Source organism: Numida meleagris, chromosome 5, assembly GCF_002078875.1.
Source record: "Numida meleagris isolate 19003 breed g44 Domestic line chromosome 5, NumMel1.0, whole genome shotgun sequence".
Lineage (NCBI taxonomy): Eukaryota > Metazoa > Chordata > Aves > Galliformes > Numididae > Numida > Numida meleagris.
Genome location: NC_034413.1, coordinates 40040079 through 40066151, shown reverse-complemented (window position 1 = coordinate 40066151; position 26073 = coordinate 40040079). Strand labels below are relative to the sequence as shown.

The window sequence follows — 26073 nt, the reverse complement described above, 5'->3', positions numbered from 1 at the left end:
ATAAAAGCAGTTTCTAACTGGTGAACCACTCTCAGTACAAAGTTTGACATCTTCCAGTTGGAAAGGAAGTGAGTCGTACCCAGGCTGTTTTCTGGTTTGCTCAGTTCTGATAGCTACATTACCTCAGAGTTAGTCAGCGTCTCCTCCAGCCCCATCGAGTATTGCAGAATGCTGGTTACTTACCAGGAGTTTTTGTATGTCGGGATTTCAGATTGCCCAATTCAGAGACAGCTCAGCACAATCTGCAAAGGGATTCATATCTCTTCTGACAAAATCTGCCTTACAAATCTCATGTTTCTCTGTTTTTATTTTACAGATCTGTAGATCTAACAAACCAACTTATCCTAATGTTGCCTAGTAACAACTCTGGAGAACTGAATATCTTTTTAAACAGCATTTATACTCTGGAGAAAAGGATGAATAGAAAGAAATACAATAATGTACAAAGGCAAAAAAAAAAAAAATCATGTTCTGTAAAGTTCTGTATGCAATCTCAATGAGAATGTCTTCACAGTCTTCACAATATCTGTGCATATATGTGATAGGGAAGAGACACACAGAGGTAAATGCGACCCCATTCCATTTGGAGATAGGGAATGCCTGGGAAGCCACCACACCAACCTCCAGCCAGCAGGGCAGGGCAGCACTACCAAGGTAGGAAAACACATATTGAAAATGAGTTACAATAATGTGTATGGAGAAGGTGTTACTTCAACCCACGCTCAGCTGTTACTAGAAAGCAACTCTACCCAGCAGGAACGCTTTTGAAACAGCGTTCTGCAAGGAGAAATGGAGTACTTGCTGCAGCCTGGATCTATAAGCACGAAGGATGGGGGTCACATCTGAAATTGCCATTTATGGACAAGATCCAGAAGATGAGGCATTTTTGTAGTTTTCTGACCTTAGTGCCTGCTTCTCATACAGACGTAGTGGAGACTGCTGTTTCCTGCTGTAGAGATGGCACCATTCCTGACCTGGGTGTGAATCATACTCAGCAGAAGTGTGACAGGTTGTTACATACCACTTTTTCTTTCTATTCTCACATTCTAGAGATTATTTTTTATTCATGACTTTGTGGTTGTGCATTTTAGAAGTAACCTTATAAAGCCGTCTCTAGGAGCTGCTGTCTTGGCTTTTGCAGAACTCTAGTGCCACATCTTGTCATGAATCGTCAGTCCTACTCCAAAGAAGTCCGGCAGCTTCTCCGCTGCAGCTGCACTTGCACATTCTTGCCAAAGGATTTGGAAGAAAACTAAGTAAAACTTCTGAAGAATTCCTTAGTTAGCAATCAGAACAACAACAAAATCTTCAGACTGCTCTATGCTTAGCAATGAGTTCAGATTTAAAACTCATTGAGGCAGTATATTGCAAAACAATAAATCATAATGTGCAGAGCAACTCGATTGAAAAGCAGTGAAGTAGAGGTGAGCTTCTTTCCAGTTGTTGTGGGAAGGGATATTATAGTGCATTACTACTTCAGAGTTTCTCTAACTAAGCTTGTTAATCTGAGTAGTCCTTCACACTCCAACACAAAAGCACTAAACAACTGCAGTAAGACAAACTGTCACAGAAAAAGGTATTTCTCTCTGTGTTAGAAAGCATTTTTTAGTGTTTGATCCCAGGCATTCCGGGCTGTGGATGAACCAACTAAACCACCAGCTTCAGCATTTTGACTTCAGAAAGCATTTAAACATCTTCCAAAAGGTCTCAGAGTTCAAACTTCCTCCTTTCCTCCCCCAAACCAAACTCCTCATTCCCCCAAAACAAAGAACACAAACTCACTGTCTCTTTCAAAGACATATTTTGGTCCCCTATGCTGAAGGAATACTGTCCTATATTAAACCAAAGGATGTACAAAAGGTTGTATTCAGCAACTGATGAATTAGAGATAAAAATATATTTAAGTGGAAGAATAAAATCAAGGAAAATAGATTAATTTTAGAGACCTGATTCTATATTATAACAGTAGTAGTTTGTTGCAGTTTTTCTTTCCTTTTTTTTTTCCTCCCTTTAAATTTTTATGGTTGTTTTTTAAGACAACTTTGACTTTTGCTTAGCCTGTAATGGCCAGGAGTTGGTTCCAGTAGGCTCCAAGTTGGGTGCTACTGGTTGAAGAATTCCTGCAATACAACTTTTTTTCCCCCCATTTCTACCAAAAGAAGTTTGCCAGTTAATGTTGATAAGTTACTAGTGAGAGAATATGCAGGCAATTCTTTGCCTTAAATAAAGAGCATATTTAAAAGCTTCTCTCTTTTTACCATCTATGGGTTCTTGTTCCACTTCCTCCTGCCCCTCATACATACAAAAAATGTGCATCCATCTATTTATAGCAAATATTCTGTCAAACTGTAACTTTGTGTTTCCTGCGTGGAGGACACTTTGTGGGTCACATAACAAAGAATTGCTCTTCACAGAATACAGGCTTTCTGCACTGACAGGAAAAAGACTGGAGACTGATACAGGGCTGATATAACTGACACAGCGCGTAGTTCTGACATCCACTAGCTCTTCCTTCAAGGAAAAAGTTCACAAAGGTGAGGTGACTGTGGTTAAATATACCCCTCTTGACCCCTTATAGCTCATCCCCTCTCAATTTTGACTCATCTGACATACATTTAAAGAGACAATGTCTTTGTTATGTCCTTTCTGACCAACTTAACTAACCCTTCTCTTGATTTCATAAACAAAACCTCAGAGCACCACCACAAGAGCATGCTACTGGGCAGTATGGAGCTTCATGGGACACCCACTGAGCAGCCAAAAGCAGAAGGCACCCAGCTGGAACACGCAGCAGCCACTCAGCCCATCAGCAGAGCAGAGGTCAGGCAGAAAACCCTCTGTGATGGTATGTTTATACTTGGAAAGGAGAGAAGACAACAGAAGAAGGTGAGAAGATCAAAGGTTTGTTGTCGAGAAATTTGGCCATTACCTGATTCACATCTGAGATTTTAAGGAGGCATTCAGTTGCAGCTATGAAATGATTAAGTAGAGATCAGTTCATCTTTAAAAGTTTTTTAAAAAAAGTCTATTCTTCCCTATTCATGACAACTAAACTACTTCAAATGTTAAATGCTTCCAAAACTAGCAGAAATCTTTGATTGAGAGCTTACAGAGAATTTGGATTATTTTGTAAAACACTACTGTAATGTATCTACATCCAACCTTTGTGTGCAGTGTTCAGAATACAGACAGAAGTGACAGCCTCACTGTCAGGACATAAAGCAAGGAATAAAGCAGGAATGGAAGCGAAGCACAAACAGGACCAAACACTCTGGAACAGCAAGCCTGTTAAATGTCATTGCAGATCGGAGAACTATAAGGTTTTAAATAATTTTCTACAACTAAAAAAGATGCTTTACAAGCATATCATACACTGAAAATATGGTTTCATTCTAACACAAGTCCAAGGATGTATTACTGGTAGAATACATTTCCCTAATGCCTTACTGTACAAAGAATATTATTTTGTCTTGTGAAGTTTTTACAGTACTTCGCCCTTTCTGTGTCTTTCCATGTGTTCTATGTAGAAATCTAGGAATTTTTTAAAAGTTGTATACTTTATCTTCCATCATATCTTGCTTTAATTTAGGAGCTCACGTTAACACTTTTTAAGTCTGATCTGGTATAGTTCGGAAACATTTCTTTAGTTTTATGCCAGCCTTTCTCAAACTTATGTCAAAATATATTACACTGCTTAAGAATTCTCAGCCACAAATGTCTGAAGTCTCTTTAACACAAATGAAACTCTGGTACATACGATCAAAAGAACTGATTTTTTTTTGCCATTCGTTTCAATGATGTGCTATGAAGGAGCCCATTGTGTTCACATATTAGGGCTATAACATCATAAATGAATAAAACATCTTGGCCTTGTTGCTAACACCAGCAACAGCCAGTCATGTAAAAAGACAGAACTTCTATTGAAAAGCAGAAACTCTAAGTGACAGAACTAAGCCAAGGTCACTTCTAAGCCTCTAATACTACCGGGAGTGGGAGGAAGAGAAAGGTGATTTGCAGATATCACTGTAAAAAGCACTTAATGGGATCAGAACTACATAAAGCACATCCGGTACATCACCATGAACAAAGACCATTTGCTCCACTAAAGATTCTGCTGATTAAGGCCCATTCATAGCAAAGACTCATGTACCATTGGCGAGGTGAAGTTTCTAATTTTGCACACAAGTTTTTCTAGTACAGAAATGCAGTAAGAGATAGTGTTCTTTAAACAGATTTTTTTTTTTAAATATAACTTTCTCTTCTTGGCACCAAGTCAAAGCAAAGGAAGACATAAGATATTGCTTCCGCTAAGCATTTTCCCTAGAGATCTGATACTACATGTTAGGAGTCATGTTCCAAACAAAACATGACAGAGCTGTGGATCTGCTGGCTTGCCAAAAGATGCTGAAAATGTAGAGGGATTCAAAGGGGAGAATAGGGAGAAATAGGGCACATGTTTGAAAGAGAAAGCCATTGAGGAGCACAGATACACACACACACACACATATATATATGAGATATACTTACATATGAGCCATCTCATCCTCTCAACTTATAGCTGTAAGAAACAGTAAGGGACAGAAAGATCTAACCTTACAGGAATGTCTGACTAAAATAAAAAAAAAAAATCTTAGTTTAATTAAATTATCCCAAAGCAGCACATGAATATTAGCAGTTTATGGAGCTGCCACCTTATTTACTTGCGAGATGGTAAGCTTGCAAAAAAAATTAACACTTGCAGAATTTATTATATTTGGGTGATTTTTTTTTAAAGGGTCATTAACTTGGCAAAATAAATAGTAACCTGAATATCCGAGACATACTTTTCTGACACTTACTTTACACATCTGAATGAAGAATGGTGAAAGTCTTCAGAAACTAGTGTATTTTATATGTGCAAGTTCTTTCTATACAATCTATTTGTGAAATAAACACAACCTGATAAAAGTATTGAACTGTCAAGGAAAACACCATTGCTCCATCAAATTTTAATCAAAACTCCCCTTAACAAAATACAGCTGAGGAATGTTGTCCAGTAAGAAATGACCTAATTGTTTGCAGTGGAAATGCTGCCATGTAATAGTTAAGGTCAGCCTTCACATTTAATTTTTCTTCAAAATTTTTCCAGACATTTACTAACAATGTGTATTCTAAGACAAGTAGGAAGCTCTCTGAGTAACAGAGAAGAGGTAAGCTATTTTTTCAATCATTCAGCCCTCAAAAGTGCTAAGAGAATTTTCAGTTAGCCACTTTAAGGTGTTAAATGTGTGACTGAAATGGATGGTTTTTTTGTTTGGTTGGGTTTTTTTTGTTGTTCTTGTCTTTCAAGATTTAAATCAACAAATATTCCACTTTCATAACAGCAAGCTTCTGTTTGGAACTGCTGTGGAAAGGCGCAGGCTTTCTGCAGTGTTTTTTTTACAGTGGGTTTTGGCCACCTGGATGTTCACTGTACAGAAACAAAAGACAGAGTGCTACAGTAGCATATATCCCCAGGAGACAGGAAAGCCCCAGCTACACTGCAGTTCTCACTGTTTTTTTTTTTTTTTTTACTTAAGTTTGGAAACAGAGATGACACAAACAGTGGAGCAGGCTGTGCGCACTGCACAAAATGAATGAAGCTCCTCAGAGATGTTTCCTCCCTGGTCTATGCCCCTGCGTAGCCTGACTTGAATCCTCTGGATGGAGCCTTCCCACAATAGTAAAAAGACTGTATTTTTTGACCCCTAAAAACACTCAGGTAAAGATACTGCTATTTTAGGATTTCTTAGGTAGGTAACATTCAGATGGACTTCATTTTCATCAGCTGCTCAATTCCACAATATTTAATCTACCTTAAGTAAGGCCTTTGAACTCATTTCTCATTGAGTGTTTAATGACTGTAACTTCATTAGCTGCTAATTTAGGCTTTAACATGCAAGAATTTTTCAAATAGTTACATTAAAGGTTATCTTCAAGCAAAAGGAAGAAGCAGCAGCATATTGCTAATAATCCTTAGAAGTATGCCTGAGTGCTACACTAACTAATGCTTCTTTAGAAGCAGCCATCCTGCTTTTGTGCTTAGATACCTGTACAGACCACAGCTGAGAGGCCAAAGCAAGAGCAAGTAGAGTCTGCAGAAATGCAAGAATAAGTTAAGAAAAGCAAAATGTAAAACGGGGCAGCAAACTATTGCTTCCTGACCACATGGAGTTATGTCAAAACTTAATGCCTGTGAAAATAGGTATTTCTTCTATTAAGTTATGGTTATTCAACATATGTAAATACTATGCAGTATCACTATATCCTAATATTCAGTTTTCACATGCATAGCAGGGGTATGCACCCCAACTGAGCCCTTTATACTCACAAAAGGGCACATTCTGCTCATTTATCTTGATGTTTCAACAGCTAAAATGAGTTAACCTGTCATCTCTCACTGTAGAGTACAAACAATTTAAGAACACAGTTACAATTGTGAAGATCTAACGTTTTAGATCAGTGAAACAGATAAGATTACAAAAATCAGTATTACACACTCTATATCAGCCTCCAAGACAAAATATAGTCATTTCCATCCTTAATTATTATTTTATTCCAATTTAAAATATACAACTTTGAAAAATTATGCATCATACATTCAAATTTGAATTGCATTCTTAAGTGTCCTGATATCCAGATAGCCTATTTCTGGCCAGTATAATACAATAATCTATCAGCACTCTTTGTTTATGGCCACAAGAGAAAACTCTTCAGAAATAAACATTTATTATCTGATATTGCAGCTTGTCCTTAAACACTTACATTTCGGAGTCCATTTCAGTAGACCTCTTTTTCCCAAACATTGTTTCTTGTTCCTATGGGAAAAAAAAATTCCACAAAGATCCCCAAAAGGGCAAAATAGGTCTAAGACAGCTATTTTAGAAATAGCATTAAAGATACAAGAGTTGATTCAGCAGTGTCAAAATAACTATTAAAGCTAGTATTACCACTCAACAGTGGTTCAAGTAAGCTCGCTAACAATGCCATGAATCTTAACAATCTTTAAGTAGTAAATTGAAAACTTTAGAAAAACAGCAATATAAACAGTATCCCTTAGTACAGCAGTACTGTTACAGATACTTAGTAGTATGGCAATGAGGCATAACTTATAGCCCCCTTGAAGAAGCACCGCTACAGACATCGTTACGGTAAGGTTTTCATAAAATTTAGAAGGGCATCTTGACTTCACTTAAACCTGACAACAGCTGCCCCCTGCAGGGTACACAACGACATCCACAGCTCTGCCTAGAGGCAAGTGTTATTACTGCACAACTTTTGAGAGTATCCAAGATACTATAGGCATTTTTTAGACGGTAACATCCTTGCTCGACCGAGCTCAAAGTCTTAGCTAACATAAAAACACAGCAGAGAAAGCATGAGACTCAATGAAAAACAGGCATGGTATAGCTTGGATTAAATCTGCTAATGGATGCATGGGATATGAGAACAGGAGGTGAAGTCAGCTGTTGAATTTCACATACTGCATGAAGAGTAGAAAAAAAATCAAACTGTCATTACCCTTAATTTAATTTAAGCCAACATCAATGACTTATGAGGACTGGAGAGAAAGTGTTTATCACTGTATCAGAAAATCATGTTATTATCAGTTTGCTGTAACATCCTAACTTAGCAGAGAAAAATCAACACGGGGCTTTTAAAGTTGATAGTTTTTATTTACAGTTTTGTTGGCAAAAGGCGGTGGGAAAGTTTCAAACATTTTAAACAGAGGGCACCATATTGTACTGTATGATGTATTAGAGTTCACTATCTGTATCCTCGGTATCCAGCTGATTAAATAAAGCTAATCAAAACGTAAAGAAGCATGATCTGCATCAGCTCCTCTAGAGTGTACTGCCTAAAAGCAAGTCAGGCAGTTTCTAAATCAACACAATCACTATTAAAAATGCAGTTCTGGTCAAGAACATTTACTTTTACTTCATACTGTACCTGGTATCAACTTGCCAACTTACATTTGCATACTGGCAAAGCAGTTACACTTCCTACTTTTAGGTGAAATTTATTATCTCATTCTCTGCAAGTTCAGCTGTCAGGTAGTTATGAACTATTCTGAATATTTTACTGTGATCATAGCAAGATTGGAGATGAGACTGAAGTAAAATATTCCTGGTATATGATGTGCCCATCAGAATCAGCCGGGTAACCATAAACATCCCGTTTAAGAATTCTATTCAAAAAGGAGAAAAAGTGTAGTCAGTTTGCACTTTATCACATGGATTTTAATTCCCACTTGAGCTTTTAAATTCATTCTTCTAAATCAAGAGTGTTTAGTTCTTCTTCTAGTTCATCCAAGTCCTCGCCAGTAAAAAGATTTTCATCAACCGGAACTGCATCAATTACTCCATTTTCTAACTCCCCATCTCCATCACAATCTTCTCCTAGATTGTTTTGTTCACTGCTGTTTATCTCACCACCAGAAGCTTCACTTAGTTTATTATCTGAAAATAAAATGTTTTTACACATTTCAGTGTCACAGGTTTCTTAATCACTAGTTCACAATCCCACCGAACAGGCTCTGAAGTTTTCAATTAGTCACTTCTTAATATAGTTTCAATTTATACAGACTAAATTGCACATACCCAACATGCAGGTTTGGATCATTAATTGTCAGAACAGACTGAAAACAATAACTCAAATACCTAACTCCTCAACTCCTATTTTTATAACAGGGTCAAGCTTGATGTTTTGCTCCTATTCAACATCTGCACTTTAAAGACTCAGGTTAACCTTAAAGACTGGGGTTTGCATTTCATAACTGCAGCAAGATAAAGCATTAGTTGGAAGAAATTAAAAGTTCATCTACGCAAACTAGAAAAATATTAAACACTACTTTTTATTTAAGAGTTGAATTCAAGAAAAATAAGAAGTGCATAGCATTTACTAGAAGCATTGTGTTCAGTAAGTACAATGATCTCAATGATTTCTTTCATTTTAAAAATACAAATGATGCTTTTTGGCAAATCAAGAACTCATTTCTACTTGCTTTTTTGGAAGCACTTAGCAATTAATTCCCTTAAAAGCGATGCCAAAATAATGAACTTACCATCTTTTTCTATTGGAGCGTATGTGCTGAATCGCTCAGGACTAGCCACAGTAATACCAGTTTCATCTACAGCCTTTGGGACGTACAGACTCAGGTCTACATCATTTACACACACAGGGTCTTCCACCTGAAATGTACACCAAGATCTTCCATATGAATCACTCTTCTATAGAAATTCTAACTTCTGCAGAACTTCTACAGACCTTTTTCATCTTCTTTTTGACATAAGAATTGACAAAACATTCTGTATTAGTGTTGAATTAAGAATTTGGAATATTAATTGTACCATAAAAGCTCTCAAATTAAAAGTATACTTTCCAAAAGTTTTCAAATTTCAATGTAATTTGAAATATTATTTAAGTTAGCACTGTTTTTCTCTTTTTTACCTCATCATCTTCTCCCGTTCCTTGAGTATAGCGAGTGTCATCTGCTTCTTCATCATCAGCATCAACCAGCTCCGGTCGGAACTCAAATACTTCACGTCCACTAATCTATTAGCAAGAGAAGAAATCTACTTCACCATTTCATAGAATTTATAGGGCCATTAAAGAAGAAAACAGCCACAATTCCAGGTTTTCTAAAAAGGTAATCAGTTTATTTACTCTTTCTTTTGATATTAAGAATGGAAGCGTAGAACATACCACCAATGCCTTGCCAGCTTTAAAATCTGCTTTCCTCCTTTCCATATCTTGCTCTGCCTTATCAATTTTTTCTTGTCTTTTTCTTCTTTTCCATGCAATAAAACACTCTAATGTGATTTTGGTAACATTTGGTCCTAAGGCAGCACGCTGTCAAGTAGAAAGACTGATTAATGCTAGAAATTGTTTCCAAAGGCAAACCCTAGGGATAACAAATTAAAGATATAATTACTCTTTTCTAGAAACTAATTGAAAACATTTATTTCTAATTGCTTCTGCATTCTCACCACTGTTGAACATGCTTCATCAACTTAAAGCTCCACACCAATTTTCCAGTTGAGACAAATCAACATGTAAGTGAACATGAAAAGTGAAAGAAGAAGCAGTGGTATTAATTTGAATTATTTTCAATCTGGCACTGCCAGGGGATGGTGTCAGCAGAGCTGCAGTATAATGTCTTTTGGAGTGCCCCTTCTTAGTGTTGCTTCCTCTTGACAGAATTACGCAAAAACTAAGGTAACGGTGAATTGGAGGTGAGGAAGAAACAGTTATAAGAGATAAAAGCACAAATAGCAGTAAGAAATAGAAGCCTCCTGAAACAGGATTATCAATATTACATTACCCTAACAGTAAGTATCCAGCTATACTTTAGAAACTCACTCAGCCAATTAATTGGGAGAAAAACAACCAACTAGTGAAACAAAACAGAAAAATCATGAACTACCGCACATTCCTCACTCTAGCCCATATAGATACATAATCATTTTATACTTTTCAATAATTTGTTAGGATGTTATTCACAGTTTTCCTCCTCTTTTCAGTATAATGAAAACAGACACCACCAACAGGTACCTGGTTGAAACTTTACCTCTTTTTCTATTAGATCTTCTAAGGAAATTTCATCTTGCTTTTCCTCCTTCTTTTTGTCTTTTTTTAGTACAAAACCTGGAGGAAGAGCATGGCGATACATGCAATTGTCTCCGCCACCTGGACAGACCCAAAACCATCCATATTTGTTGTTTTCAATAGCATCAAGAAAATATTTGCAGACCTGCATAAAACAACAGTTGTTAGTACAGCATTCTCTTTTCATCCCCAGTAATTTATACTACCATAGCTACTACATGCTAGAAGTACAGTCATTCAAAGCCAGCTGTACTCAAAATTGAAGAAACACATGACATGCACTGCTATTAGAAATAGTAGGCATAAGAAGAGCAGCTGATTATCTAAAACCTCAGATACTCGACAGCCTTTTGACCTTAATATAATCCCAATTTAGAAAGTAAGTTGACTTGGAAGATTGGTGACTGTACTACGGTAAACCCAGGAGCACATGTAAAAGCCCGCTAATGGTTTATTTTTGGTCGTGAAAATCAAACGTACTTTTAATCAAAATAAATGCAATCAACTTCAGATGTTAAATGTTCCAGCTCATGATCCTGAAATAAAGATCTCATTCTGAAACTTTTCACAAGCAATTTGTAACACTTAGTCATATCCAGGATTAATTTTAGCAAGTATGAATAGATTATCAGCAGAGGGGTTGAAACTAGATGATCTCTGAGGTCCTTTTCAACCCAGGCCATTCTATGATTCTATGATTATTTGGTTTGCAAACAAGGTGAAGTAGTACTGAAGAATCAAAAAAAACCAGCACAAAGAAGGATTAAGATACAGTATTTAGTGTACAGACTAAACTTTTTGGAGTCAGGTGTCAGGAACTAAAAATGACTCAATCAGCCTCTCACTGCTGCTAAACAACACATACTACAGCTCAATGAAAAAAGAAAAGAAGACGTACTATCTGAGTTTTGGGTTTCTTCTTTTCCGCCTCACCATGCTTCTTGTTCACCACCTCTTCTAGCTTCTTCTCATCCCAGTTATCCATCGTATCTAGAAGACAACAGAAGTTTGCACATACATTCCAAATACTATGCAATACTGTGAAGTTCCTTCCCCCCCCAAATAACAGCATTAATATGCAGTTCTTACATTTTAGTTAACCTACAAAATGGAAGACAAATTCAGGCTTCTGCAGCAAAGTTTTCATACTTCACTGTACTGCTCACAAGATATATTCCTCAAAAATCTTAGAAGCTCGTATCTTGAACATGTCTAAAATGTGTTTCAGGTAAAGACTAAGAAACTTTGAAGAAACTAGAAACTACAAAGAAGAAATACGGTATGACCTGCTACTTGTATGACACAATACTTTACACATAGCAGAACTTAAAAACCTTAAGAGCAGCAATCAAACTTCATTTATATTTTCAACATAGCAGTATGGGTTGCTATTGTTGCTGAACAGATTCTTTGGGATCATACAAACACAACTTGCTTAGCCTTAAAAATCCAACTGCAGAGTCAGACGACCACTCATTTATCAAACATTTTCTAGAAGTAGTGTACCTTTTTCAAGGTCTTCATCTCTTGCATCAATGTAAACACTTCGTTTTTCACACTTTCTCTCCAAAGAGAGATCATGAGAAAACTTGCACTTGTCTCCTTTAGTGCACTGCCCTTGCTTGAAGAAAGCACAAACTACAGATTTGGGATCAGCACCTGAGTGAAGAAAATTTTTCTATTTTAATAACATTTGTAAGCAAAATACTAGATCAGAGCAGAAGCTGCATCTTAAAAGTTTACAGAACAATGTCTAAGATCCTACCATATTTAGGATTGACACAGAATGCAAAAGCGTTTTTAAAACTAAGTTATTTAATGGAAAGTTAATCACAACAGCCCTTTCTTCACTTCAAGTAGATACACTGTGTCCTGAAAGCATCAGATTTAGTTAGTATAGCAAGATATTTGTGTTGAGTATCAATGACGACATTTGACTATTGGAAGTATGAATTGCAGTGCGCCTGAGAAAATACATGCTCATGTAATACATACCAAATCACTCTACACAAGTTCTTCCCTATACAAAAAGCCATTTTTGGTTCTATTACATGGTAGAATATCTTTATAATCAGTAAAATGCTAGAAGAAATGATATTAACCTAACCGGTACTCATTCAATCCACTTACTCCCTTTTATCCGAAAAATAAGATGGTTGTTCACAGCCTTAAAAATAAGCCAATGTTGTTAAAGTATGAAGTACCCAATCACTAACTATGGTTTTCAAGTAAATATCACAGCAATAAATTGTTTGATCACCAGGAGGCAAAAAAAGAAATGAAGGGAGTTTACATTTATCTGTTGTGTCCAACAGATAAAGTACTACTGATCTAGTCACATTCTCAAGTGCTAACATCATTTTAAGCTTCAGTTTCTCACTTGCTCATTTCAAGCTTGGTTCAAGTCACCAGTAACTAGATTATGCACAGTAGCAGCTGTTTAAGACCTTAAATAAAGATCCAGTTAATCAGCAACTGAATCCCTACAAGAACATCAGGTAACATAGCTCAACTTGTTGGCAATCTCAGTAGAAAGCCAAAGTTTTAACTGGGATAATGTTGGTGCTCTGAAGTATCTTTAATTCAAAAGCTACCACCACAGATCAAAATTAAAAAAAAATGGCCCTTATTGTTGCTAAATGACACAACAAAAAACCATCAAGTTTACTTTAAAAAACAAAAACCCACCCTTATTTGGCCAAAAACTCTTGTGCCAGAAGCATAATACAGCAAAGAAGAACTAACATATAGTTCATTCCTAAAATAGTGGTATATTTTTTCTCCCCATGGCAGACAACTTTAGTTTCCTAGAATTATCAAGCACTAGACAATTTATTTACAATTTACAATTCATTACAACGCTTGCTCCGTAACTGACCTCAGCTCAGACCACATCTTTGAAACCAAGTCCTGCTGGTAACTGTGAGGAAGGACAGAAGTAATTGACAAAGTTTTACGCTTCTGATGTGCATATAAGTTTTCCGTGAACATAATGATTACCATATTACCTGTAATATCTGGATGCTCGTGCTTCCATGGGGAGATAGGCTACTTTAAACAAGCATCACTACAGAAAAAGCAACAAGAGGCCACCCATCCAGAAACATCTAGTTAATAAACTGAACGCAGCAAAGTATTTTTGAATGTTTTACCTGAGACAGACACATGAATTAGTAGAACATAACAGAAGTTTCAGTTACTCATACCTTTGCTAATCTTCTGTGCGGCAACCACAGGCTTGAAGAGTTCATTTAATTCTTGTAGTTCTTTTTTCTTATCTTCTTTTTTTAATTTCTTTTCACTTTCTGTTTGAGCGGCCTACAACGACGCCAAATTTGAAATAAGTAATAGAAAATTATAATGACATTACTCACTTCATAGGAACCTTACATTAAAATATCAAATAATTCCAAATCAGCAGGGGGAGAGGGGCATGCGCTGGGAGCCTACGATTTCTAAGTTTCTCCAAATCCCTGGCCTTGCATGAATAGCAAATGCCATCTAGTGGTACTGACATTTCAGACCGGAGAGATCTGAAATAGAATTTGTCAGAGATGTGAGATATTGTTACTCCTGTACCACCTTTACAGGCTACGAAATCAAGTGAAAGTTGGAGACTGAGGAGAGGAAAAGTTAGTTGCTCTTTAGTGATACTTTAGCAGGGCAACTACTCAAACCAGGTACTTCGAGATCTGTGCCAAAAGCTTCTCTTTAGTCACCTACATGCTGCTTTGCTCTTTCTTGTCAGCCATATCAACAGCACTCCAGAGTTAACTGTTTGTAGAAGTAGGGAAATGCTTTCGGAACGTTATTTGTTTGAATTGATATCAACTCAACATAGCAATGTTTCAATGCCAACAAGTAGGTTATAAAACAAGAACATATTTTTTCTTAGTTTTTATATGTACAAGGAAGGATGCAGGACTAAAAGACAAGCTCACCTAGGAAAGGAAAAGTTGGTATAAAAGATAAAAACAGCATCCCTGCCTTAACCTCTTTTGGAAAAGCCAAGAAAGACCTATAACTAGCATGAGACTGCTAGAGAAAGGTAAAGACAGATGAAGATGGTCATGGGAGAAACGCAACACACTTAGATGACTTGATTTTTATCCTTAAGAGACGCTAGTGGGACTCTTAACAAATATTTGGGGGTACGTTATTAGTAATATTCAATGTGACATTGAAAAGGAGCTTTGCTCTTATGACTGATTTGGTAAAATAATTCCAAGCTGTTTTAAACTGGAATTGACTAAAGAACACTCAACTTCTGTACTGAAAATTCCCAAATTCTGTTTTACAAAGTATGCAGACTCAAACATGGCAACTACAAAAAAAGTGACCTGGTTTTAAAAAAAAAAAAGCAGATGTAGTTTAAGCTTTTGTTTCATCCTAAGTTTCCACAAACGTAAAGACAAAGGCAGCTTGGTTTGCTTTTGTTTTTTAATTCTTGATAGCACTTCCATTTTTTCCTCAGGACACAATAGTACTTGCTTTAAGGTACTCTTACATTCTCCAGGACAACCCTAAATGACAATTATTTTTATAAGGTAAGGCAGGTACCATCAGGCCTGGAATTAAGCTCTGAACACCAGTTAACAGTTTAGAGTTATTTGAAAAAAAATCATTTTTAAGGACTTATTACATAATAGTATTTCTGTAAATGCTTCAGATCCAGGGACTTGACACAAATTTCAGAAGGACTGCCTGAGTCACATCAATGTTTCTGAGTGACATCAAATAGACCCTATTACTACAAGAAGTTAATAATCCCATGACATGCACATCAACTTTAAAAAGTAAAGTTGTACTTGACGTTTATTAGCTCATCCTCATATTATGTATGGAATCTTGCACAAGTTACATCATCATGAGGTTAACTGATGCAAACATAATTATTCTACAGGCTTATTCACAGAACAGGAACGTTATGAATACCGAGCTGCTAACCTCTCTAGCACTGTAGGAATAACATCTGGTTCACTTCCATTAGAATAATATTTCTCTGAAATCCTGCTTTCTGACCAATGAAACATTACATCTCAGCCACATCACTGTCTAATTCATCTTGCAAAAAAAGAGCAAAGCAGTAGTGACAGCAGCTCTAGATTTCAGCTGTGACTTTTTTATGAAATGGTCACACAATACTTTCAATAAATACTTCCATAGGTAAAATATTAAGCACAAGAACACTTACACTATTTTAAACTTCTCCTCAATCCCCAATTTAAGATTAGTAACAAATTATGATTCACTATTCCTTAGATTGGACAGGAGTCGAAGAAAAAGGAAAAAAAAAAAGAGAAAGAAAGAACACACACCTGCACTTCTGGCGACAGCCAGTTTGTTACAATTACTTTCAGGTATACCTTAAATGCAACTATGACAATATTACAATACTGTGTAAATAAATGTTCTTGTTAGTTGTGTTTTCTACTTTTTAGAAGAGAAAAAAACACCCACACTGTACTATCTTTATGGAGGCACTTAACTTTCAGCTAGACAAGCTTTGCAAAAAGACTTGTCAAAAAGTGCTATTTTAAATACAACTACCTAAATCTGTGCTTCTTGCAATAGGCAGGTCAGTAACATTTCAGTATTTTTTCTACTTCAGTATTACATGACAATCAATACCTACAGTGCAAGAGGATTTCACTACACAGCGGAAAAATAATTAAACTGAATGCTTACCTGACGTGGATTTTGCTGACCGAATTTAACCTGGTGAGTCACAGCCTTGATAAATTTCTGTTGTTTTGCACCTTTTTTGTTCTTTAGGCCAAATGTTTTGTCCTAAAAGTCAAAAGATCAACACAGACAAACTATTTACAACCAAGAACTGGAACAAGTTTAAGTTGCTACAGAAAAGAAAAACCAAAAACCTGTCATTCCTCTTGGGCTTTCAGTTAAACACAAACTATTTCCTCTAGCAACATGAGCAATCCAAGCAACAGGATGGACAGTGTATCCCCCTCCCATAATCTTTAAAATGTGCTTTGCAAAAAACCTACTAAATGCTGCTGTCACTAGCTATTGCTTTCCCCCCAGATCTACATGTACCAATATTAGTGCAAGTGCATGCGCACACTGTATTTTAAGACTCCTCAAGATCTTTGTGGTGACTACCCAAATAACACCTGAGAAGAAATGTGAAAACTCAACAGCCATACATACTGCTTTTCCCTCCTGTACACATGAACCGCACATGCATTTGTATCTAAGTGTTTTACCTTCATGTTAAACAGATAATATTGCCATATATAATATATCTGCCTTGATTTCTAAGGGTTATAGCCATTTCATTTTCCAACAGTACTTAGTTAAGAGCTTCCCCTAAGCACTTTCTGTAAGTCCAGATAGGTGTTCATACTTCCTGAACTGCACAGCAAGAAGTTTGTTTACATTACCTGAACCAGTTCTTCCTCTGCATCTTCAGTTTTATTGCTAGATGCAGGCTTCTATACCAAACCATTTTAGAAAACTAATTAAAAAAGACGGCTCTCTTTCACACATGCATCTGAAACAAATTATCTTTTCAGAGCAAAATACACACTAATCAAACCTATCTGTGCTGGGGATGTGATTGCAGGTTTTTTTTTCCTCCTGCCAAGAACAAATAACAGATGTTCATCTGGCAATAATACCTTAGTTCAAACACGCTTCTGGAAACCCTAACAATAAAAAAAATATATATCATAGAAGAACTATAGAGAGAACAGCTCCGTAGTCACCCTGTTTCCATTTACATTGTGTCACGCAACAAGAGAAGTGCAGGTTGGCCTCCGCCACTTGATGTTGGTTTGTGGGGTCTGTGCTTTGTCCAAGCGGCTGCTTGGAAATTCAGGTAATTCACACAGTTGGTTTTCTGTGGCAAACGTCACGTGCAACATAGGTGTACTCGGTTCACTAGAATGACTTCATACGTGATTGTTAATCATCAGTGCAAACGTTTTGCCTTTCGACCATAATTTTTTCTGCAAAAAGCAGAGTTTCCCTACGTAGATGGATTCAGCGAGATCAGAAACAGAAAGACAATATCTAACCTGAAGTTTCCAAATAAAATCCCCACCGAAGCAGCACTCTGCAGCCCTGCATTTCAGCGGCCGCTTGTGCTCCGCCCGCCGCCCAGGCAGCCGCCGGGCCGACAGATCACCGCCCGGCTCGCCTTGCAAGGGACCTTACGATCGCGAGGTTCGAGCCTGGCCGAGGGCAGGGTTAACACAGGTTAGCCGCAGGCAAACACCTAGCTTTCTGCAACGCTCTCCCCTCGTACTCTCAACGTACCTTCTTTTTTTTGTACCGTACGCATTTGTCCGACTATCCTCATCACACACACACCCCTCAGCTCCCACCCGGCAGCTGCGCCCCGCGTTACGGCCCCACGAGCGCTGCCCGGCGGGGCGAGCCTGTGGGCACGGCACCGCCACCGGCACCGCGGCGGAAGAAGGCTGGTGAAGGCCGCCCGGAGCCGCGTGGAACAGCAGGCCGCGGCCTGTCCGCCTCACCTCGATGATCTTCTCCTTCTTCTTCTGGTCCGCCTTCTTGCTGCCCCCCGCCGGCTGCTGCTGCTTCTTGGGGGGCATCGCGGGGAAGCGGGGCGGCCGTGGCTCCCGCTCGGAGCCTGCCGGGGTCGGTCGGACGAACGACCGGGCCGCCTCCGCGCCGCCACCGGGAGGCGCAACGCAGCTGGCTGGCGGCCGCAGAGCACGCCGGGACTGCGGCGCGGGGCGCGCGGGGCCGCTCAGCTCCCGGCAGCACGCGCGGCGCGCGTCACGTGAGCGGTGCTGCGTCAACGGCCCCGCCCTGAGGGCGGGCGTTGGCTGCAATCCGCGGGCGCCGCCGTGATGGGGCGTGGCTCGTGTGGGGACGGGGGGTGTTCCTGACTTCCCTCTTGCGTTGTCGTACGCTTGCAGCTATAATTTTTGCTGCTATATGTATATTTATGTATATATATATATGTATATATATATATGTATATCATTTACTCTTTATCAGGAAAGGAAAAGTAACAGAGATTGCTGAGAGGAAAAGAGGCACTTTACCTCATAGTTCCATCTTACCAGTTAAAAAAAGAGCATGCAAGAGAACCTGCAAGCTTAGCGATCCAAAGTCAGGGAGAGAAACACTCCCAGCCTACAGTCTGGTAACAAAGGCACCTGAAGGCACTGGCTGCGGGTCTCTGTATTCCCCATCCTTAATTCCACCTGAGAAATCCATCATTCCCTGAAGACTGCCCCCCCAAAAACAACTGAGGTACTGAATTTCGAACTCAGACTGAGAGAAGGAATCTGCTGCTGCATAGAGCTTACTGAGACATTTGAATCTTGGCTTCCAGGGGAGCTCTGCTAAATGCACCATCCCTTGGAAATAAACAGTCTTTTCTGTAAGCAGAAGGCACGTCATGCTTTGTGCAGTAGACGTGGGTCAGGTTTAGTGTGCAAACAGCTGCAGCCTGCCTGAGGGTAGATAAGCACTACAACCAAGGCTGTGTTTGAGCTTTACATCCCCAGGGAGCACCTCTTTTGATAAGCACAAAGTCCTGCAGAACACCATTCTTCTTTCATTTGGACAAGTTACCATCAATGCACTCCAGGAATGTATGTTGTCCCTCCAGCAGATACTGGTGTGGAGTAATTTCCCCCCATAAGTACCAGGACACATAAATGAGAGGCAGCTCCTATCTGCCCATGAAGAACCTTACCTTTTCTGTTTTTTAGGTAAGGGAGCCTTTAGTACCTCCCTTATAACATCACCAAGCTGTGTCCTCCCTTGAATTCTAATCCATGCACTCTTAACCAACTCCTTATATAACCAAAAGCAAATCTCCACGCATTTTTGCTGATTGCTAACTTAGAAAGTAACAACCTCTTCTCAGCTTACATTCTTAAGAAACATATATATTTCTGTTACAACATTCCAGGAGCCTTCCTACTATGCCTCTATAACTCCTGTATGATTAGGAATACCTTCTACTAAAACAACAACAACAACAAAAATACCTAGCTTCCCACAGAGGATTTTGTAAGATAGTGAAACATAATTGGTTAATTAGGTTACTTAATTGGTTAATCAAGGTGGTAGTGTTCTGGCTTGCAGTAAGAGCTACCTATGTAATGTTACCTAGTGTTTCTATGTTGAAGGGAGAGATGGGAATAAATAGATGGGTAGATAGGTATGTGGTGTTTTTATGTTGATAAGGTTTGTAATTCCTGTTAAGGTGTTACAGGAAAGTGAGTGCTTTGTAACTTTCTGCTTACTTTATTTGTTTATTTTGGTGGGAGAGTGAGGGTGGTGATTTATAAGGAGAGTTTGGGGAAGACCTCAACCAGCTCTGCATGAGAGGATGTTTCTTTAGATGACTGGGGATTGAAGCTCCTTGTGCTAGGGACCACAAGCTGAGAAAAATAGAGTAGGCTGATGTTAACTAAATGAGACTTCTTATTTGCATTACTCTAGTAAGAACAGTTCTAACTTAGTTTTCTAGTGATAATAGTTATCTGAATGTAAGTATCTTAAATGTACTGGAAGAGGATGATTTTTTTAGTACTTCTCAGTGTGTACTGTTTAGAGTGTGGAGGCCTCAAAGTATGAGTAGATTCTTGATGCATAAAAATTTATTTCAAGGAAAAAAAAGTCTTCTGAAAACATGGCTTAAGAAGAGGGCAATTAATTTGTATTTAATATGTAAAGAATAGTTCTTCAAGCTATTAACTCCTTGTCTTTTTATTTCAAAAAATGTTGGAAGGAAAATTGAAGCGATTTCTTCTGTCATATGGAATAGAGAGATTTGAAAGATTTAGTACCCTGGAAATTCATTCAGTATTATCTACCCTTAAAAACCAGCATACAAAACGCTACAAAAAGAAATCAACTCTATCCCTGCCCAAGCTGTAGGGGAGTATCTTCCTCTGTAATTCCTTATCACGCCGACTTAGGTCCCACACTTTCTAATACCTTGTTATTAACTATCACTCTTCAGTTTACACACAGCTAACACTGTTTTACTGGGGATAACATTCTTTTTCATGGGTTACAAAAATTTAAGGAGCATCGCTTGCTGGAAAAGCAAACTTCTGGTTACTCTGTGGCAGGGTCAGTGGATGCTGAGGTGTAAATCTGTTGCCAAGCCTGGAGAAGAACACTGTGAAAGCTCCTGCCAGCTAACTTGAGGTACCTGGCTTACTGTTGCATCAGTTTCTATATCAGACTTTAAGAAAACAAAACCACCAACTCTAAGACAAAGATAGCAATCAACTGATTTTTTTAAGACAAATTATTTCAATCCATTGTTCATGTAACACCTTTATTTTGTGACTAAACAGCCAATTAATTAGGGATATTGACATGCTCAGGAGGGTGAGGAAAATGGCCTAATTACAGGCCTGTGAGGAGGAAATCAACAGGAGACTCGTTGCAGGCCTATACTCAAATCCTGCTACTTAAGAGAAATATGGCTGTCTCCCCCACTTTCCCCTCAACCAAATTGTTCAAAACTGGAGTCAGGACTTAGAAGAACACCTTGTTTCTTCTGTCTTTATGCAGAAGTGTTGGACTATTACAGTGAGCTCTGCATGCTAGAGTATCCTCCTTTCTTTGTTGTTAGGCCAGTGTTATTTTTGCTGGAGTGTCAGATAACCAAAGAGTGTATCTACCAAAAATAGTCTTACAGAAATAAATTGCTGTCATGGTATATTGCACTGAATGAGTACTTCGGTCAGGGACTTCCTTTTTCTTCAAATGTGTTTATTTTATATATAATATATATGTATATGTTTTTATTTTTGTTTTTAGCTTTCTTTTAGAGAGAAGTGAAGTATAAATGTGCTTTCAACTGGAATTTCATTCTGTAGAAGGACAATAATGGATACAGACAAATTTTACTTTGGTCAGGAATATGGTTCTGGATAGGATGTGCTATAATTACTGAAGGTTTTTTCTGCATAGTTTCTGAAACAAGCTGTGGGCTTATTTAAACTGTCTCAAGTGACGAATTCAGGCACACTTTAAATATATAGAGATTGAGTATTATGTTTGGCGTTGTTGGCAATCATGTAGTTCCGACTCAAAACCCACACTAGAAATGAAGAGTTTGTAAATGCAGTGTCTTTAAATAGGCTTAAACAATTATTAATTATTTTAACCAAAATATTATAGCTGACATTCCTTCTTCATATGACGTGAGCTCTGGCTTTCTTTGCTGAATTACCACATGGATAATCTTGTGAAAACTTGAGTCAAGTCTGCACCTAGATCACTGCAGGAAGAAGTTAATCCTTAGTTCATCAGAAGGACTCATTTTAGACTGTTATCTTACAGTGTCAGTATTAATTATATTAAGTAAAATGCTGTTGGAGGGAGCATGTCTTGCTACATGAACAGAATTATTTTGGTCTACCAACAGACTTGTCAACAACAAAATTGCTAGAAGTAATTCAGGGAAAGGTACATAGAAGAAGTAAATCCTCTGCTAATCACCTACAGTTAGGCTAATTTTTCCTCATCGTGAGCTAACAGCCAAGTTTCCTCCAGCTTCTAGAATCACCTACTTCATTTGTAAGGTTTTGAAAACAGGTTTGCCTCTCCAGGAGTTTAATCTGTTAGTATAGGTTCTTATACATCCACAAGGCCTTCCCATTAAATATTGTTTTAGTACCCCCCCTCCTTTAAACCTGGGTAGCAATAGTTTTCCCTTCAGCTCTGTTGGGATGCCACCTTACTTGGCCCATCAACTGCTGCCTTTTGGATAAGTCTAGAAGCAAAAATTACTTCAAAATAACTATGTCTTGTGACATTTGAGAAAAGAAGTATCTTGTGGTGTTTAGAAGCTGTGAGGTTCATTTATTCACCTTTGCAATGAGATTGAGAGTTAAGGCTAAAGCACTGTTCTCCTTTGTTGAAAAAGGGTTAAGTTTTCACTACTGCAAGACTTTTGGACATGTGGTAGGAATTAGCTTTAGAATCATAGAATGGTTTGGGTTGGAAGGGAACCTTAAAATCATTTAGTTCCAACTCCTTTGCTATAGATAGGACACTTCCCTCTAGACCAGATTCCTCCAAACCCCCCCCCAGAATAAGTGACATGCTCAATCATTATTCCAAGTACTAGCAAGAGATTTCTTAGTTCTTGTGCAGAGATGTAGTTAGCTCTCAGATTCTGTATATGCACTTGCCATACCTGCTGGCTTGATTTGGAATGACGGTGATAAGACTCGTGCTAATTAATAGAAGACACGATGTGCTTTGTTGTTGCTAGTGCATTTAGACTACTAGGAACAATGAACAAAAACAGCTATAAAATGAGTCGAGGTGTGTGTATGGGGATACAAAAGTAATAAGAAATAGACTGCAACAGCCATAAGGTGTCAGAATTGCTCTGTGTTCCAAGACATTTGTCCAGAAAACTGTGTAGCTGGTCCAGTCATTTACACAAATTCTACTACTATTTATGGAATTATTATGAGGGTTCACAGGCTGCAAATTATGTTTGTGATAAGTTAAAGAGTCGCCATCTATAAACAGATGATAAATATGAGTAATTTTTTGGAGTCATTAATTTTTTTCTTTTAAAAAGGGTTCATTTGTCTTTTTACACCAAGAATGAGGGACTGAAAACAAAGCTTTTCATTACATATCACAAGATGTGGGAGCTGAACAAAATAATTCTGAAAGCTACAAGATTCAGAAACAGGTTTAGTAGAAAATATCTGAAGAGTTACAACCTTGCACATTGTTACCTGCCTCTCTCTCACCTGCCCTACTTTGAGAACCACTTCAGTGTTGGTCCTGGAACATCAAGACGTGGGTAGGAAGGGTGGGGGAGGTGTCTCTGGCAGGTTCAGTACTGTTTTCTCTGGATTTGCACAAGGGTAGCATGAGCTCTCTATTTGGAATAACCCTACTGTAGCGTGGATTGTGTCATAGATTGTCTACTGGATGATACCACCTTTTCTAGTTTTGTGCTCTGGGAAGCAAGCTATAGCTTTTGTGTCATTTTTTTTCACCACATTTTCCTATCTAACGCTGTGGTGGGCTAAGTGTTCTCTATGTATATTAAATTGGTGTGGGTTCTTGGAGCTTACACTGTCTCTGTAGAGGAATTCTAGAAAACTATATCTCCACAGAGTTGTATACCATAAATTTTAATTTTTGTTGTATGATAGCATGCCCCAGAATGTGTAAGAATAAATAAAGAGATATTCTTAACAGTTTGAAAAAAATATTTTTAAGAATGAAATGGGTGTTTTGTTTAAGGTTCATGTATTATAGATGATGTATGTCAATGCCTGATACCATAGCTATTGTGAGAAAAGTAATTAAAGACGTGAGAATTAAATGCTTTGGGAATTATGGGGATGCGTTGTCAGTGGTATTGGGTTTACAAGCTCTGCATAGAACTATTCATAATAAGCTAATGAATATTAGAGATAGTAACAGTATTTGATGTTACAAAGAAGGCCTTTTAATGAACACCCTTGACTGGCTTAGGGAAAGCAATCTAGATATCATTAAAGGTTAAAAAAAAATCCATTTCATATATTTTCACAAGATGTAAATACCATGCAGTTTCCTGATTTAAGAACATGAAACAACTGTTGCCTTATCCCGTACTAAATGTGTTAAGAACTGAATTTAAGAAGAGATCACAATAGCGAGTGCCCATCTACCCAGATCAGCAAGGGGACTTCTGCTGAATATTTTCAGAATTAAGCTGGAAGTAATAGTAGAATTTTGATAAATATTATTGACAATACCAAAATAAATGGCTTGGTAAATAATTATAATGACAGTGCTGTTACACAGCATCATAGGCCCATTTACTGAGCTGTGCTAATAGAAAAATTGAAATTCTGAGTAGAAATTAGACTCTGCAAACTAAGGATAGTGCAGCTAAATCTCTGTTAGCAGTAAAGTTCACAGCTGGGAAAACTATGCAACTCTTAAAGTAGAGATGTAGCAAACTTAGCTTTTTTTGCCTTCTAGATATCATTTGGGAAATTGTAAGTTAGTTGCATGCAAGTTATTTGGATTCAGGATAAAAGTAAGCTGTAACATCCTTCAGTGCAAAGAAGGTCATGCTAATTGACTTTCCTGTCAGAAGCTTGGAGAGTCTCTGTACACGAGGGAGACAGACTGTCCTGTAGATTGTTAGGCTCCTGAAATGAGCTCCTATGCAAGAAGTGTAGGCAACAACTCTGATCCCTAACCAGTAGTTACTTGGTTTGCTTCCCGCAAGAATCTGTGTTCCTGGACCGCTTTTTGCAAAGGGTCCTGTTGTCATTTGCTCATTCAGTGGAAAGAATTTGATCAAGAGTTGTGCCTCTTTTATCTCTGCTGAAGTGAGCTGTCGCAAATCTCGAGTGCACTGATACAGAACAACTCATGTAATTGTCTTTGGTTGCCATTGTTAAACTAAAAGTTTACCATATATTTATATATATCTACACACACACATTTAAAAGCAGTATTAACATACTCTTGAGCTATTGACATCTATAGTGGTGACATCCATGTTAGACACCAAACTCCCTGTAAAAGGTACCTGGAAAAAGTAGTAAGAAATTATGAAATGGTTTCAAAATTCAGGGGACTAATTTCTTAATTGGAATGCATAAAATGCAACATATAATTATATGTGTAATTAGTGTATACACAGCTGCCAGAATAAATTAATAATTGCCCATAGCAATTACTATTCTGGTGTTTCCACACTGAGACCTGGAAGAGCTCCTGTGTTTGAGCTTCTTAGTAGTTAGCAGGAAATATTATAGGACATCCTTCAACCTTGGTGTGTTTTCGTCACCTGCAGATCTTCTGAATTTTCTTTTAAAAGGATATGGCACAACATACAAAAACATTTTCTATTTTTTTTTATGCAAGATGCTCTGCTTGCAGTTAAGTAATTCTTCATTCTCCACTTGACTGTGCCTTCTGTGCTCCATGCCCCTTATGTGGTATAAATTGGAGAAAATTTGGCTTGGTGGGGGGAAAAATATGGTTTTGTCTTGAATAATATTTTACTCTCAACTTGTATGGCATAAATGGCTATTGGAAGTGCAAGGCAATAAGAAGTAAAGAGCATTTTTTTTCCCTTTTATGTTGCTCTAACGATGTCTTTCTTAATACAGCAGAAGTATTTCACGCTGAGTACATAAGAGTATTAGAAACTTCTTTTTTTGGTCTGTGGATTAAATTTCTGTAATGGACTCATAGAAGTGGATGCCACTGTACATAAATTCAAAGTTTTAATGATTCTTTTTTTAAAAGAAGTGGATCTCAACTGTATTAGAATTCAGGATAGCTTAAGAACCACTGGTGTCCATGTTCCTTTATGTGATATTTTTGACATTCCTCAGTTCTGACTCTGAAAGTCGTGGTGTCTGCATAATTGGCTTAAACAAGAAAAATTAAATGGTGTTCTATGAATCTCCGATGTGATTTGAGCTTGTATTT

The 26073-nt window shown here is 37.9% G+C and overlaps 1 protein-coding gene across 1 annotated transcript; it reads right to left on the bottom strand.

Annotated features, from left to right (window-relative positions):
- Positions 6551–18364, bottom strand: ZC3H15 (zinc finger CCCH-type containing 15). The gene is made up of 10 exons (XM_021400352.1): positions 18129–18364; positions 16315–16416; positions 13833–13944; positions 12133–12285; positions 11525–11616; positions 10589–10771; positions 9724–9870; positions 9469–9573; positions 9083–9209; positions 6551–8477 (listed from the first exon to the last, which is right to left on the bottom strand). Exons 1-10 carry the CDS (start codon positions 18204–18206, stop codon positions 8284–8286), a joined length of 1293 nt encoding a protein of 430 aa, XP_021256027.1. The 5' UTR covers positions 18207–18364; the 3' UTR covers positions 6551–8283.

Coding starts and splice junctions, on each gene's coding strand:
- ZC3H15 (XM_021400352.1), bottom strand. CDS start 18,206: ATGCCCCCCAAGAAGCAGCAGCAGCCGGCGGGGGGCAGCAAGAAGGCG. Junction 12,286..13,832: donor CGCACAGAAGATTAGCAAAG/GTATGAGTAACT, acceptor TTCTTCACTCAG/GTGCTGATCCCAAATCTGTA. Junction 9,210..9,468: donor GAACGGGAGAAGATGATGAG/GTAAAAAAGAGA, acceptor TGTACATTTCAG/GTGGAAGACCCTGTGTGTGT.